The sequence below is a fragment of the Macaca fascicularis genome, chromosome 14, assembly GCF_037993035.2.
Source record: "Macaca fascicularis isolate 582-1 chromosome 14, T2T-MFA8v1.1".
Classification (NCBI taxonomy): Eukaryota; Metazoa; Chordata; class Mammalia; order Primates; family Cercopithecidae; genus Macaca; species Macaca fascicularis.
In genome coordinates, this window is record NC_088388.1 from 46,753,447 (window position 1) to 46,771,179 (window position 17,733).

A 17,733-nucleotide genomic window follows, 5' to 3' on the forward strand; every position below is an offset into this window, starting at 1 on the left:
TTCCCATAACCCAATAGGAAGCGGTCTGTAATGTTCCCCTCCCTGTGTTCAACGGTTCTCATTTTTCAACTCCCAATTTTGAGTGAGAACGTGCGTTGTTTGGTTTTCTGTTCCTGTGTTAATTTGTTAAGAATAATGGCTCCAGCTTCATCCATGTCGCTGTTAAGGACATGAACTTATTCTTTTTTATGACTGCATAGTATTCCATAGTGTATATGTGCTACATTTTCTTCATCCAGTCTATCGTTGATGAGCATTTGGGTTGTTTCCAAGTCTTTGCTGTTGTAAATAGTGCTGCAATAAACATACATGTGCGTGTGTCTCTATACTAGAATGATTTATAATCCTTTGGATATATACCCAGTAATGGGATTGCTGGGCTAAATGGTATTTCTGGTTTCACATCCTTGAGAAATCTTCTCACAGTCTTCCACAATGGTTGAACTAATTTACACTCCTACCAACAGTATAAAGGCTTTCCTATTTCTCCACAGCTTCATCAGCATCTGTTTTTTCCTAAAATTTTTTTTGACTAATTTTTTGTATTTTTAGTAGAGACCGGGTTTCACCATGTTAGCCAGGATAGTCTCAATCTCCTGACCTTGTGATCCTTCCCCCTCGGCCTCCCAAAGTGCTAGGATTACAGGCGTGAGCCACCACGCCCGGCCTCCTAACTTTTTAATAATTACCATTCTGACTGTCGTGAGATGGTATCTCATTGTGGTTTTTATTTGCATTTCTCTAATGACCAGTGATGATGAGCTTTTTTTCATATGTTTTTTGGCTGCATAAATGTCTTCTTTTGAGAGGTGTCTGTTCATATCCTTCACCCACTTATTGATGGGGTGGAGGTGTTTTCCTCTTTTAAATTTGTTTAACTCCCTTCAAGATTCTGGATATTAGATCTTTGTGAAATGGTGAGATTGCAAAAATTTCCTACCGTTCTGTAAGTTGCCTGTTCCCTCTGATGATAGTTTCTTTTGCTGTGCAGAAGCTGTTTAGGTTAATTAGATCACATTTGTCAATTTTGGCTTTTGCTGCAATTGCTCTTGGTGTTTTCATCATGAAGTCATTGCCTATGCCTATGTCCTGAATGCTATTGCCTGGATTTTCTTCTGGGTTTTTTTTTTTTTATGGTTTTGGGTTTTACATTTAAGTGTTTAATCCATCTAGAGTTTATTTTTGTACACGATGTAAGGAAGGGGTCCAATTTTTGTTTTCTGCATATGGCTAGCCAGTTATCCCAGCACCACTTATTAAATAGGGAATCCTTTCACCATTGCTCATTTTTGTCAGGTTTGTCAAAGATCAGATGGTTGTAGATGTGTGGTGTTATTTCTGAGGTCTCTGTTCTGTTTCACTCGTCTATGTATCTGTTTTGGTAGCAGTACCATGCTGTTTTGGTTACTGTACCATTGTAGTATAGTTTGAAGTCAGGAAGCGTGATGCCTCCAGCTTTGTTCCTTTTCCTTAGGATTGTCTTGGTGATATGGGCTCTTTTTGGTTTTGAATGAAATTTAAACTAGTTTTTTTCTAATTCTGTGTAGAAAGTCAATGGTAGCTTGATGGGAATAGCACTGAAACTATAAATTACTTTGGGTAGTATGGCCATTTTCATGATACTGGTTCTTCATATCCATGAGAATGGAATTTTTTTCCATTTGTTTGTATCCTCTCTTATTTCCTTGAGTACTGGTTTGTAATTTTCCTTGAAGAGGTCTTTCACATCCCCTGTATGTTGTATTCCTAAGTCTTTTATTCTCTTTGCAACAATTGTGAGAGGGAGTTCACTCATGATTTGGTGCTCTGCTTTTCTATTATTCGTGTATAGGAATGCTTGTAATTTTTGCACACTGATTTTGTATCCTGAGACTTTGCTGAAGTTGATTATCAGTTTAAGGAGCTTTGGGGCTGAGACAATGGGGTTTTCTAAATATACAATCCTGTCATCTGCAAATAGAGACAATTTGACTTCCTGTCTTCCTATTTGAATACCCTTCATTTATCTCTCTTACCTGATTTCCCTGGCCAGAACTTTCAATACTGTGTTGAATAAGAGTGGTAAGAAGGCATTTCTGTCTTGTTTCCAGTTTTTAAAGGAAGTGTTTCCAGTTTTTGCCCATTCAGTGTCATATTGGCTATGGGTTTATCATAAATAGCTCTTATTATTTTGAGATATGTTCCATCAATACCTAGTTGATTGAGAGTTTTTAACATGAAGGGATGTTGAATTTTATCAAAGGCCTTTTCTGCATCTATTGAGATAATCACGTGGTGTTTGTTATTGGTTCTGTTTATGTGATGGATTACACTTATTGATTTGTATATGTTGAACCAGTCTTGCAGCCCAGGGATGAAGCTGACTTGATGGTGGTGGATAACCTTTTTGATGTGCTGCTGGATTCGGTTTGCCATTATTTTATTGAGGATTTTTGCATCAATGTTCATCAGGGTTATTGGTCTGCAATTTTCTTTTTTTGTTGTGTCTCTGCCAGGTTTTGGTATCAGGATGAAGCTGGCCTCATAAAATGAGTTAGGGAGGAGTCCTTCTTTTTCTATTGTTTGGAATAGTTTCAGAAGGAATCGTAACAGCTCCTCTTTGTACCTCTGGTAGAATTTGGCTGTCAATCCATCTGGTCTTGAACTTTTTTTCATTGATAGGCTACTAATTACTGCCTCAATTTCAGAACTTGTTATTAGTCTTTTCAGGGATTTGTCTTCTTCCTGGTTTCATCAGAGGAGGGTGTATATGTCCAGGGATTTATACATTTCTTCTAGATTTTCTAGTTGATTTGCTTAGAGGTGTTTGTAGTATTCTTTGATGGTAGCTGTATTTCTGTGGGATCAGTGGTGATATCCCCTCTATCGTTTTTTATTGTGTCTATTTGATTTTTCTCTCTTCTTATTTGCTAGTCTAGCTGGTGGTCTATCTATCTTGTTAACGTTTTGAATAAGTCAGCTTCTGGATTCATTGATTTTTTTAAGGGTTTTTCGTGTTTCTAGCTCCTTCAGTTCTTCTCTTAGTTATTTCTTGTCTTCTGCTAGCTTTTGAAGTTGCTTGTTCTTGCTTCTCTAGTTTTTTAAATTGTGATGTAGGGTATTGATTCAAGCCTTTTCAGCTTTCTGATGTGGGCATTTGGTACTATAAATTTCCCTCTTAACACTGCTTTAGCTGTGTCCCAGAGATTCTGGTATGTTGTCTCTTTGTTCTCATTGATTTCAAAGAACTTCTTTATTTCTGCCTTAATTTTGTTATTTACCCAGTAGTCATTCAGGAGCAGCTTGTTCAATTTCCATGGAGTTGTGTGGTTTTGAGTGAGTTTCTTAATCCTGAGTTCTAATTTGATTGCACTGCAGTCAGAGAGATTTTTTGTTATTGTTTCCAATCTTTTGCATTTGCTGAGGAGTATTTTATTTCCAATTATGTGGTTGATTTTAGAATAAGTGCTATGTGGTACTAAGAAGAATGTATATACTGTTGATTTGGAGTGGAGAGTTCTGTCAATGTCTATTAGGTTTACTTGGTTCAGAGCTGAATTCAAGTCCTGAATATCCTTGTTAATTTTCTGTCTCATTGATCCAATATTGACAGTGGGATGTAAAAGTCTCCTGCTATTATTGTGTGAGAGTCTAAGTCTCTTTGTAGGTCTGTAAGAACTTGTTTTATGAATGTGTGTGCTCCTGTATTGGGTACATATATATTTAGGATAGTTAGCTCTTCTTGTTGCATTGATCCCTTTACCATAATGTAATGCCCTCCTATGTCTTTTTTGACCTTTGTTAGTTTAAAGACTGTTTCATCAAAGACTAGAATTGCAACCACTGCTTTTTTTGCTTTCCATTTGCTTGGCAAATATTTTTCCATCCCCTTATTTTGAGCCTATGTGTGTCTTTGCACATGAGATGGGTCTCCTAAATACAGTACACCTATGGGTCTTGACTGTTTATCCAATTTGCCTGTCTGTGTCTTTTAATTGGGGCATTTGGCCCATTTATATTTAAGGTTAATATTGTTATGTGTGAATTTGATCCTGTCATCATGATGCTAGCTGGGTATTTTGCACATTAGTTAATGCAGTTTCTTCATAGTGTCATTGGTCTTTATATTTTAGTGTGTTTTTGCAGTGGCTGGTACCAGTTTTTCCTTTCTATATTTAGTGCTTCCTTCAGGAGCTCCTGTAAGGCAGGCCTGGTGATGACAAAATCCCTCATAATTTGCCTGTAGGGAAAGGATTTTTTTTCTTCTTTGCATATGGAGCTTAGTTTGACTAGATATGAAACTCTGGGTTGAAAATTCTTTTCTTTAAGAATGTTGAATATTGCCCCCTACTCTCTTCTGCCTTGTGGGGTTTCTGCAGAGAGATCTGCTGTTATTCTGATGGGCTTGCATTTTAGGTAGCCTGACCTTTCTCTCTGGCTGCCTTTAACATTTTTTCCTTCATTTCAACTTTGGAGAATCTGACAATTATGTGTCTTGGGCTTGCTCTTCTCGAGGAATATCTTAGTGTTGTTCTCTGTTTCCTAAATTTATCTGTTCTCTCTGTTTCCTAAATTTGAATGTTGGCCTGTCTTGCTAGGATGGTGAAGTTCTCCTGGATAATATCCTGAAGTGTATTTTTGAACTTGGTTCCATTCTTCCCATCACCTTCAGTTGCACCAATCAATTGTAGGTTTGTCTATTCACATAGCCCCAGATTTCTTGAAGGTTTTGTTCGTTCCTTTTCATTCTTTTTTTCTCTAATCTAGTCTTCACACCTTATTTAAGTAAGCTGATCTTCGCTCTCTGATATTCTTTCTTCCGCTTGATCAATTTGGCTATTGATACTTGTGTATGCTTCACAAAGTCCTTGTGCTGTGTTTTTCAGCTCCATCAGGTCACTTATGTTCCTCTCTGTACTGGTTATTCTAGTTAGCAGTTCCTGTAACCTTTTATCAAGGTTCTTAACTTTCTTGCATTGGGTTAGAATATGCTCCTTTCGCTCAAAGGAGTTTGTTATTACCAACCTTCTGAAACCTACTCTGTCAATTCGTCAATCTCATTCTCCATGCAGTTTTGTGCTGTTGCTTGAGAGGAGTTGTGATACTTTGGCGGAGAGGAGGCTTTCTGGTTTTTGGAATTTTCAGTATTTTTGCACTGCTTTCCTCATATTTCTGGATTTATCTACCTTTGATCTTTGAGGTTGATGACCTTTGGGTGGGGTTTTTGTGTGGGGGTGTTTTAGTTGATGTTGATGTTATTGCTTTCTGTTTGCTAGTTTGTCTTCTAACAGTCAGGCCCCTCTTCTGCAGGTCTGCTGCAGTTTGCTGAAGGTCCAATCCAGACCCTGTTCACCTGGGTACCGCCATTGGAGGCTGCAGAACAGCAAAGATGGCTGCCTGATCCTTTCTCTGGAAGCTTCATTCCAGAGGGCCACTGGCCTGATGGCAATCAGACCTCTCCTGTATGAGGTGTCTGTCGACCCCTGTTAGGAGGTCTCTCCCAGTTGGGAGGCACGGGGGTCAGGGACCCACTTGAGGAGGCAGTCTGTCCCTTAGCAGAGCTGGTGCACTGTGCTGGGAGAACCCCCCTTGTCAGGATCAGCTGCTCTCTTCAGAGGCAGCAGGCAGGAAAGATTAAATCTGTGGCAGTTGCACCCACAGCCTCCCCTTCCCCCACATGTTCCATCCCAAGGAGATAGGAATTTTATCTGTAAACCCCTGCTGGACCTGCTGCCTTTCATTCAGAGATGTCCTGCCCAGTGAGGAGGAATCTAGAGAAGTAGTCTGGCCACAGCTGCTTAGCTGCTGTGGTGAATTCCATGCAGTCCAAACCTCCCAGCCTTCTTAGCATTGTCAGGGGAAAACTGCCTAGTAAAGCCTCAGGAATGGCGGATACCCCTCCCTCTACGAAACTGGATCGTTCCAGGTCGACCTCAGACTGCTGTGCTGGCAGTGAGAATTTCAAGCCAGTGGTGCTTAGCTTGCTGGGCTCTGTGGGAGTGGGACCCATTGAGGGAGACCACTTGTCTCCCTGGCTTCAGCCCCCATTCCAGGGGAGTGAATGGTTCTGTCTCACTGGGGTTCTAGGCACCACTCGAGTATGAAAAAGATTCCTGCAGCTAGGTCGGTCTCTGCCCAAACGGCTGCCCAATATTGTGCTTGAAACCCAGAGCCCTGGTGGTGTAGGCACACGAGGGAATCTCCTGATCTGCAGATTACAAAAACCACTTGAAAACCGTAGTACTGGGCTGGTAGCACAGTTCCTCACAGCTTCCCTTGATTGGGGGAAGGGTGTCCCCTGGCTCCTTGCACTTCACAGATGAAGCGACGCCCCACCCTGCTTCTCATTGCTCTCCGTGGCTTGTACACACTGCCTAACCAGTCTCAGTGAGATGAACTGGGTACCTCAGTTGGAAATGCAGAAATCACCAGTCTTCTGCGTTGGTCCCACTGGGAGCTGCAGACCAGAACTGTTTTTATATGGCCATCTTGGCTCCTCTCCTGTACAGATTTTTAAGTGAACATAGTTTCCCAGTTTCTAGGATAAATTTTCCAGGTTCTAGGATACACTGGATTGCTGGATTGTATGAAAATGCAAGATTTCCCAGAGTAGCTCTAATATTTTACTTTCTCATTGGCAGTGTATGAGACCTCCAATTCCTTCAAATCTCAGCTAATATTTGAAACTGTCAGTATTTTATATTTTAGCCATATTGAGAGGGTAGAGTGGTATTTTGTGACTTTTATTTATTGTCCTAAACATTAGTGATGTTGAGCATCTTTTTATGTGTTTATTTGTCATGCATATATGTCCCTGCTGAACCATCTGTTTATCTTTTGCCCTGATTGAATCTAGCTCTCCACTAACTCCATGCCTATTCCCATAGAACTGAGTGTGGCTGGAGCTCAACACACAACCATGCCTAGCAGTTTCACTGTACATTTATGACCTTGAACCTGAAATGTTCACTTATATCTCCTGAACAGTCATGTAACATTTCCATAATTGCTTCTCATCTCCAAAGGAAAACCTTCAGCCATCCGTCTCTCTCCTAAAACCACTTACTCTTCATTTATTTTTTTAATCACTGTCAGATGATGCTCTTCTGAGAATTACTCAATCTCTACAGAGCGAACCTACCTGCCCATCTGTCTCTGAGTGCATCTCTCTGCATTTTCTCTCATGCCAGGAAATGGGTTCTGCAAATTCCGGTTTGAAACCACCCTTTCCATTTGTACAGTTTCCTCTGTTCCCTCCCCCAGAAACATTTTATAGCATTATTGCTTCTCCCTTCTACATCTTCAATGTTTCCTTCTCTAATGGATCCTTCCATTGCAATTGAAACACCCCATCCTATTTGTGGCATAAAACACCATCTAAGCAGTCATTCATCTCTATCCACAGCCTGATATATCTTTCTTCCTTTAGAAAAAAAAAATCTTCCAAAGAGTTTTCTGTACTCATTATCTTCATTTCCTCACCCTTCCTCGTATCTTCTCATATCTCTATTTCCCTCTCTTAGCTAGATCATTAAATTTATGTTTTTTGTTTGAAAATTTATTTGTCACATTGTAATATAGTCAAAGCTTTAAAAAATAATCTTGAAATACACTCACTGAAAACTGTCATTCCCATGTTAGGTCCTCAGGCATCCTTACCTTGTTAACAAAGACATATCCTATTATACTTAGTAATAAAAATGTATATTAATTCACAAATATTTAATAATAAAACAACTATATATTTTTTGTCATACAATATATACATTGGCATGCGTTCTTTTTTAAAAATCTAACTAATTCTGGAGGGCCTTTTATATTAGGTTTGTTGTTCTTTTTGGGTAGCTACAGAGTATTCCATTGCACAGATAGACCATAATTTATACAGTATTGATGACCATTTTGGCTGTTACAAGTTTTTGACTGTAAATAACACTGCATTTATTAACTTAGTACATAGATCTTTTGAACATGCACAAATATATCTCTAAGATAAATTCCTAGATGAGGAATTACAGAGAGAAAAGGATGATACTTTATACATGCTTTCACATGTTGAAAATTCCTTCACTGGAAGTTGTATCCATCTGCATCCTCAGCAGAAATGAGTGAGGGTACCTGATGCCACTCCATCCCCACACTGTATGCTATAAAACTTAATGGTTTTTAATATTTTGGTAAGTAACATATAACTCTGTAATTTCAATTGGCATGTCTTTCATTATGAGTTGAATTTCTCCTCTTTCTGTACGTTTAGGAGCCGTTTTTATTTTTTAGAAATTGTGAATCATGACTTAAAGTTATTTTCTTATTAGCTTTTTCAATTTTGAATTACTAACATCATTTAGAAAAATTTGTATCAATAGAGAAAATTTATACTTTGCCTATAATATACATTACCAACTATCTCCCTGTTTATTTATTTATTTTATTTTATTAATTTACTAATTTATTTTTTGAGATGGAGTCTCGTTCTGTCACCCAAGCTGGAGTGCAGAGGCACAATCTTGGCTCACTGCAACTTTCAACTACTAGGTTGAATCCATTCTCTTGCTCAGCCTCTTGAGCAGCTGGGATTACAAGCGTGTGCCACCACAACCAACTAATTTTTGTATTTTTAGTAGAGACCAGGTTTCACCATGTTGGCCAGGCTGGTCTCATACTCCTGACCTCAGGTGATCTGCCCGCCTCAGCCCTCCAAAGTGCTGGGATTACAGGGGTGAGCCACCACGCCTGGCCACAGTTTATTTATATCTTGATTATGATGGTTAATGTTATGCTAAAAAAAAAAAAAACTTTTTTTTTTTTTTGAGACAAAATCTGACTCTATCGGTCAGGCTGGAGCACAGGGGTGTGATGTCGGCTCACTGTAACCTCCGGGGCCTGGGCTCAAACTGTCCTCCCACCACAATGTCCCAAATAGCTGGGACTATAGACATGCACCACCACACCTGGATAGTTTTTGTATTTTTTTGTAGAGATAGGTTTTCACTATGTTGCCCAGGATGGTCTCAAACTTGTGAGCTTAAGCAATCCACCCCACATGGCCTCCCAAAGTGCTGGGACTACAGGAGTGGTCCATCACAGCTGGCCTTCTTTTTGTCTTTATAAATATTTTCTTTAATATCTTCTGAATTGTATCCCATAATTGAAAGTCTTTTTCCACTTTGATTTAAAAACTATTTGGCTATGGCTCCCCCAGGTAATTGAATTTTCATTATAAAATTTTAAGTACTGTATTCGGATTTATCCTCAAATCATGTGTAAAGTATGTTTCCACCTTTATTCATTTCACACAGAAACTCAGTTGTCCCAATCCCATTCATTCAATAGTGCCCGTTTTAAAATCTACTTTGATATACAACCTTTATCATAATAGGCATACATTGAAGACATTGGAAGTCTGCTTCCACTACTGCAATAAAGCAAATATTACAATAAAGTAAATCACATGAATTTTTGGTGTCCTTGTACATGTAAAAGTTATGCTTACACTATACTGTAGTCTATTGAGTTGCAATGGCATTATGTCTAAAGCAATGTGCATGCATTACTTAAAAAATACTTTTTCACTGGGAAATCATAATCATCATCAGAACCTTTATCAGCCAAACGCTTTGCTGCTGGAGGCTCTTGCCTGATGTTGATGGCTGCTGAGGTGGCTGCTGAAGATAAGACAGGCTGTGCCAATATCTAGAACAAGACAACAGTGAAGTCTGCCACATCAACTGACTCATCCTTTTATGAAAGATTTTAATGTAGCATGCAATGCTATTTGATAGCATCTTATACACAGTAGAACTTCTTTTGAAATGGGAGTCCATTCTCTCAAACCTTGCCACTGTTTTTATCAAGGAAGTTGAACAAGATGGAATGTGATGGGAGAGGCTTATCTGTACTGGATATGGGACAGAGGCCAAGAATCATCTCAGGTAGGGTTTGTGTCTCCAATACCTCTGGCCGCTGATTTGTCCATAGTCCTCATACAGGAAATAACAAGTCTGTCCAGCACCTTCATAAGCCTGGATTGCTCACCAGCTTTGACTCCAGCTCCTGTGGGCATCTCCTGAATTAAGCAACACAGAAGGCTCCTCTGAAGTCACCGAATCCCAGAAAGGCTCTCCACATTTGGAACAAGGGAAGTCTTCACCACTGGACAAAAGAGAAAAATACAGGGGTAAGTACCAGAAACACTCTTCTTCCATAGTCAGTTATGGTTTTTGCTATAAGATCGTTTCTGTTTCCACCTAGGTGCTACAGGCAGGGGATCATGAGCTTGTTTCAGGAAAAGACAGGGGACATGAAGTTTCCTTCTGGAAACTGAGTGCCGCCAACCCAGACTGTGTGAGTTTCAACTGGGGTCCCCCCTTTGATTTATCTCTCCATATCACCTCCCTTATTCCAATCACTGAATCTGTCCTCATGGAGAGAATTCTGCCTCTCACATTCATTTAAGGAGCTAGAGGACATACAGGCATTGCTTCACAGAGTTGAACTGCCGTAGAAGCAGGTTTTGTTGTTTTACTTACTTTTCTAAATTGTTAATCCTTGCCTGTCTGGAAAGGTTCAAGGAAGAAATAGATAGTCAGAACTGAAATGACTGAACACTAAGTCCTCCCCTAGGCTGAAAGGGACAGGGAAGGAGAAATTACCATTGTCGCCATAGCCATAGCTGTAGCCATAGGGGTAGGAGAACACCAGCAGGCAGGTGGAGAAGCCCTGCATGGCCAACACACAGCCACACAGGCTGATATGCTTTGGATCTGTGTACCCCACACCCAAATCTCATGTTGATTGTAATTCCCAGTGTTGGAGGGAGGGCCTGGTGAGAGGTGATTAGATCGTGGGGATGGTTTCTCATGAATGGCTTAACGCCATCCCCCTTTGGTACTGCTATAGTGATAGTGAGTGAGTGAATTCTCATGAAATCTAGTTATTTAAAAGTGTGTAACGCCTCTTCCCTGTCTCTCTTGTTCCTGCTCTCACCATGTGAGATGACTTGCTCCCTTTTGCCTTTCACTATGATTGGAAACTTCCTGAGGCCTCCCCAGAAGCAGAAGCTGCTATGCTTCTTGTATAGCCTGCAGAGCCATGAGGCAATTAAACCTGTTTTCTTCATAAATTTCCCAGTCTCAGGTATTTCTTTGTAGCAATTCGAGAATGAACTAATACACAGGCAGAGAACCAGGAGGTGGAAATCCCAAGTGGCTCTCCTGCTGTCCTCCAGTATCCTGCTGCTGTGTCCCAGTGTCACAATTCCACCAGATACTGGGACTAAAAAGAATCCCACTGATGTGGTACATAGAAGCCACTCTCTTGGGATGTCAAAACAGGATAGAGAAGAATGGAAAGCAAATCCTCAGAGCAAATGAGATGATCCTCTCACCATCTTATATCCTCCTAATTCCTGGGACAGTCTCTGTCGACAGGTGATGATTCCTGTCTCATTTCAGCTCTATCAGACTACTTTAATGTTTGGCATGTCTTTCTCTACTATCACTTCTATGCAGAAATGTTTGCATTCATCAAAAATGCATAGAAAAGGAAATACAATTTTAAAAAGAGAACGTATTTCTTTTTTTAGAATATAAGTTTGACCCCTCTCATAAAGACACGAAGTAGAAATGTCTTAAATAAGAAAGTACAGTTGTGTCTCTGGGTCACCAGGTCCAGAATCTGCAGATTCAACAAACCACAGGTGGAAACTATTCCAAAAATAAGGGTATGGTGGAGGTGTGTATTTACTGAACAGGTACAAAATTGTTTTTCCTTGTCATTACTTCCAAAATAACACAGTAAAACAAGAATTTACATGACATTTGCATTTTGTCAGTTATTCTAAGTAACTTAGAAATGATTTAATGTATCTGGGAGAAAGTGCATAGGTTTTGTACAACTACCACATCATTTTATATAAGGAAACGGAGCATCTGCAGATTTTGTTGTGTGCTGGGATTGCAGCACACACATCTGCCATATAGGAAAGCCCCTGTGAATACCCAGAAAAGACTATCTTTGAGATCAGTGTTGGAAGCTCCAAGGCATCGTACATCAGAATTCCAAAAACTGCTGCTCCCCAGTCCCTAGAGAGTTGCCCTCATCCTTGTGATCCTACATGGTTCCAGCCACCTCAGCATTCCAGCATGATGGAAAAAAAATAAGGAAAGGAAACGTGTTACTCCTGCTATTGGTCCTGTGAGCCAGGACTTGCTTATATCACTTTTGTGCATCTTTTGTTGAACAGAACCTGGTCATACAATGGCACCCGACATCAAGGAAAACTGGAATGTGGGTCCTTGTGCTGCTTTTAAACTCCCAGAATTTTTATGTGACCAAACAGGAAAATGAGCACTGGGGCAACCTAGCAGTCTCTTCTGCCTCTGACAGTCTCTGATTCTGTGTTCACATCAAGATTTTTCAGGAACTCCTCTGAAATAATGAATGATGGGGCAGAGAACAGTACAGAAGTCTCATGCAGGGCTCCAGGGACCAGGGGCTGGTATTGAGCCTGCTCTTCGTGTTGTGAACTCACGAAAACACTTTAATTCTCTAGGCCTCGGCTTCATCTTATGTTATATTAAGATAATACCATGGATGATCTTTAAGGAACACATGCTAAATATTGGTAATACCACAGTGAAAAAGACAGGCATGACTTACTCCTTATGGAGCTTTGAGTTTCATAAGGAAGACAAACATATCATACCATAAATACAGATGGACAAAGTGTTTAGTGCCCTGAGTGTGGATAACAGAGGTTCTCCTTTTCCTCCCATTTCCTCTTCAAGTCAAGCAAGGCTGTGGCAGCTTGTCTTTCTAAGAGAGCTCATGATGGACGCACTTACTCCTGATGCTCCTCTGTACTCCGAGAGGAGGGTGAGTCTTCTTTTCTCCTGGAGGCCTCCTGCCCCTGTGCATTCTCAGGATTCCAGAGCAAAGGTGGCCTCTGATAGGCAAAAAGGAACTCCTGAATTTGTTACTAAATGACTTTCACTCTTCTCTATTTTGTTCCCTATTTGACTTGCTTCTCTTTCTCTATCTGAAGTTATTTTAGGTTAGTTTTTTTTTTCTTTTCAATCCACAATTTTGCCTGCCAACTTGGATTTAATCTTGAGAATCCCTCCTCTCCTTTACCCCCTCTAACATGTATAATTGACACAGAGCGGTGCTGGGTGTAAAGGGCTGCTCAAAGACTGGATCATGAGTAAGCCCTGCTGGTCTCAAATTCGTACTATATAAGTCCCAGAACAAATAATTCACTCTTTTTGTGCTCCAATGCATGATCTTCCATATGGGAATAATGCTCATTCTTACCTCCTAGGCTCTTCAGATAATTAAAACAGACAATACCTAATAAACTCTCCATCAGCTGCTCTTATTCTCCCAGATTAGACCTAGTCCTCATTCTCCAGTTGAAATCTGCATGAATATCTCTCTTTATACTCCAAGCCCTATATATCTCCTATTTCTCCTCATGGACTCCTCACATACAAATGTTTGCATCAACAAAGAAATGAACCAAAGATCTTCTGAAGGAGAGAATTAAATAGGTTTACATTGTGTATACTCAGCAGAACACTTAGTAGTCTCCCATACATATTCCCACACTTCAATTACCTGCTTCAGTGGCACTCAGACTTCACCCTCACTTAGTCTTTCCTCTGCTCCATTGCTGAGCAATTCAGCTGAGACCCACACCCTGCCCAAACATTGTGTACAAAAATGCTTCTAGGTGTTCAGTAAAGCCACATTGGGTCCTCATTTCAAAGGCACATCAGTGGTCAATTTCAGGTTTGGGGCACACATCAATAATTCTTTTTAACACAGATAGAACTGTCCACAAATAGAATTCTGATGAATGAAATTTTCTATATCTAATTAAATATGTGTGTTCTAATAACTTACATCGTGCTTTCATTTTTATTTTCCATTTCACCCAAAGCTACCATTACCATTAGGCTTCTCATGCATGCATTCATTCATTGAATGAATATTTATGAAGAGCACAGTGTGCTGCTCAGGGAAATAGGCACTAGGACTATAAAAAGTAAAATGTGGTACTGTCTGCAATGACTGACACACTGAGTTATTTCTCACCCACCAGGCCCAGCCATTTTCACACTTATCGTAGCGAAGGTCACATTTTCCTCTGATTCATAATGCATGGTCTTCTTTCCTGTCCATAGATGATCAGTCCTAGTCATGAGGGTGTCACAACCACCTCTTTGCATATCTGAATTCCTCCACCTGAGAGAAAATGTCAGGCCCAGGATAGAGTAATGATCGGGTCCACAGCCCTGGCCACTTGAGTGGGAGTGTTTTGATCCTAATGTTATTCCCACATCAGTACAGAACTTGTGTGGCAGTAGAGAGAAGTCAGGCTTCAGAGTCAACAAGAACTGTATTTCGAACTGGATTTGAGGACCCCCACCTTTTGATAGGTGACTTACTCTCTGCAAGTCTCTGATCTCTCCTCTTTAAATAAGGAAGTAAATCCCACATGGCAGGGTGGTGGGGAGAATCAGAGATCATACAGCTGATGATCACATCTGGTTTCTGTTTCCAGGGTCACCAAACTAGGGTTTCTGAGCATGGATCCAACCATCCCAGCCTTGGACACAGAACTGACACCAATCAACCGAACTGAGGCGACTCCTTGCTACAAGCAGACCTTGAGCTTCATGGGGCTGACGTGCATCATTTCCCTTGTCGGACTGACAGGAAACGCGGTTGTGCTCTGGCTCCTGGGCTTCCGCATGCACAAGAACGCCTTCTCCATCTACATCCTCAACCTGTCCATGGCCGACTTCCTCTTCCTCAGTGGCCGCTTTATATATTCCCTGTTAAGCTTCATCAGTGTGCCCCAAACCATCTCTAAAATCCTCTATCCTGTGATGATGTTTTCCTACTTTGCAGGCCTGAGCTTTCTGAGCGCCATGAGCACCGAGCGCTGCCTGTCCGTTCTGTGGCCCATGTGGTACCGCTGCCGCCGCCCCACACACCTGTCAGTGGTCCTGTGTGTCCTGCTCTGGGTCCTGTCCCTGCTGCGGAGCATCCTGGAGTGGATATTCTGTGGCTTCCTGTTTAGTGGTGCGGATCCTGTTTGGTGTCAAACATCGGATTTCATCACAGTCGCATGGCTGATTTTTTTATGTGTGGTTCTCTGTGTGTCCAGCCTGGTCCTAGTGATCAGGATTCTCTGTGGATCCCGGAAGATGCCGCTGACCAGGCTGTACGTGACCATCCTGCTCACAGTGCTGGTCTTCCTCCTCTGCGGCCTGCCCTTCGGCGTTCAGTTTTTCCTATTTTTATGGATCCACGTGGATCGGAAAGTCTTATATTGTCATGTTCATCTAGTTTCTATGTTCCTGGCCGCTCTTAACAGCAGTGCCAACCCCATCATTTACTTCTTCGTGGGCTCCTTTAGGCAGCGTCAAAATAGGCAGAACCTGAGGCTGATTCTCCAGAGGGCTCTGCAGGACACGCCTGAGGTGGATGAAGGTGGAGGGCGGCTGCCTGAGGAAACCCTGGAGCTGTCGGGAAGCAAATGGGAGCAGTGAGGAAGAGCCTCTGCCCTGTCAGTCAGACGGGACTTTGAGACCAACACTGCCCTGCCACCCTGACAGTTATATGCATTTTTCTTAACCTTCTGCCTCAGAAATGTCTCAGTGGTTCCTCACAGTCTTCGAATAGATGTTTATCTAACCTGACAGTTTCAGCTTTCACCCATGGAAAGCATTAGTCTGACAATACAATGTTTAGATTCTCCTTGATACTACCAACATATTTTCCCTGTTATCTTACACTGAGTCTTTCCTTCTGAACACTTTTTCTGCACTTTTCATTGTAATAAAAGGAGTCCCTTTCCAAAACCCTAAAACACTCTTTATGCTTGTTTCCTACCTGATTGTATCAAAAAGGAAGATTCCTTCTTAATCTCTCAGACTGTGTTCCCCTGAAAACCATGTTCCCTTCTATGACTGGAGGCATTACTGCAGTTGAAAGCTTGATTCTGAATAAGTGAGTTCTGCTATGCTACATTCCATTGAATTCTTAGATACAGAGCAAAATAATGTCCTTAGAGATATTCTCTCTTCATAAAAACACTCTCACCAATTGGTTTTACGAAAAGTCCTCTCCTGTCATTTGTCCACAGCATGGTGACACGTTGGCCTTGGTTTCTAGTAAACACAACCATGGCCACTTCCCCCTGAGAACTGGTAAGTGCTTATTTAGCTCTTCCTGGACTAATGGACCAGTGAGGAGCCCATAAAAATGCCCCAGCTCCATTTTGGCCATTGGAAACCTCAACATTGGTTTCAAAGTGGAAATTGTCTTGAAAACCATTTATTATTTGCTTACAGACTCTTTCAGTTGTAGAAGAATTCTTCATACTTCCAGGTTTTGTACAAATTGTTCTGGCCGTAACTTTCAGTTAGTTAAATGGCCATTAACATGAGCGGCAAGACTGATAACATCTGACCTTTCCATGCTAATGTCAATTGTGGTATCTTGATAATAACTTACAGTTGGTACAGAATTCTGATACATGCTTGACATAGATGAACCTGGAAACATTGTGCTAAGGAAAATAAGCCAGATACCAAAGAACAATATTGTAAGTTCAAATTCTACCAGGTATCCAAACTAGGAAATTCGTGAACCCAGAAATTAAATTAGGAGGATCCTGGTGCTGGATGACGGAGAGAATATGTAGCCATTATTAAATGAACACAGGATTTCTGTGTGGAATAATGAAAAGTTCTTAAAAGGGACAGTGGTAACAGTTACAACTTATTGTGAGTATACTTACTGACACTGATTGTACACTTAAAATGGTTAAAGTTATAAAATGTATGTTATGTAAATTTTACCACAATTAAAAACAGTTAATTATAGAAATGGGATCAGTACAAAATTCAGGACTGTTCTCCACCGGTGGTTATCCCTTCCACAGATAAGCAGACAGAAGAGATTATCAAGAGAAAATGTGACATCACAGCAATTAACCCTCACTGAGGGGAGCTGACAAGTGCAATTTGAGTATGCAGGAGACTGTAAAAAGTAGCTAGGAAAGCAATAAAGAGGTATATAGTTTTCAATTGGTCCAACAAAATTTATTGGTGGATCTTATCACACTGTTCACAATGTTGAATTCAGGTCCCCTGAGTCCAGATCCATTGCTCTTCCAGGCCCAGCACTATGCTGATGCTGAATCCTATCTGTCCACCCTCAATTTCCAAATGCTGTAGTAGGACATGGCTGTAGGCAAGGGTTTTCTACAGGTCGGAGGAAGCAGGAAGCCAGTGTTTGCAACCAATGCTCCATGCCAAGAGCTTTGATTTTATGTCTTTAGTTCAGACCGAGGGTTATTGGGAGAGTCCAATCAGGGAGTCTGTGATATCAATTGTACAGTGTTGGCTAAAGATGTTGTCTATCATGAGGAATTCTGTAGAGAATTTTCACCTGGCAATTGAATCAAACAGTGTTCGTCCTCACCTGGGAAACTGCTTATCTTGCTGTCAGTGACATTTCTTTTCTTTCGACGGAAGAAAACTTCACCTTCGGGAAGGCTTAAATTTTATCACTGAAGCCTATTCTGAAGTCACCTGACCTCACACATTGCTCTACTACAGCACTTATAACAGTGTATTGAATTATTTGTCCTCATCTCTTTCTCTTCTACTGCACCCTCAGTTCTTTAAGAGCAGAGAGCATGTCTGAATTTCTAGTGCAACAGATTAGGTGTGGAAT

The 17,733-nt window shown here is 40.9% G+C and overlaps 1 protein-coding gene across 1 annotated transcript; it reads left to right on the plus strand.

Annotated features, from left to right (window-relative positions):
* Positions 1-14,354: 14,354 nt before the first annotated feature.
* Positions 14,355-15,861, plus strand: LOC135967264 (mas-related G-protein coupled receptor member X1). Its single transcript, XM_065529722.2, has one exon. It carries the CDS (start codon positions 14,571-14,573, stop codon positions 15,537-15,539), a length of 969 nt encoding a protein of 322 aa, XP_065385794.1. The 5' UTR covers positions 14,355-14,570; the 3' UTR covers positions 15,540-15,861.
* Positions 15,862-17,733: the final 1,872 nt, after the last annotated feature.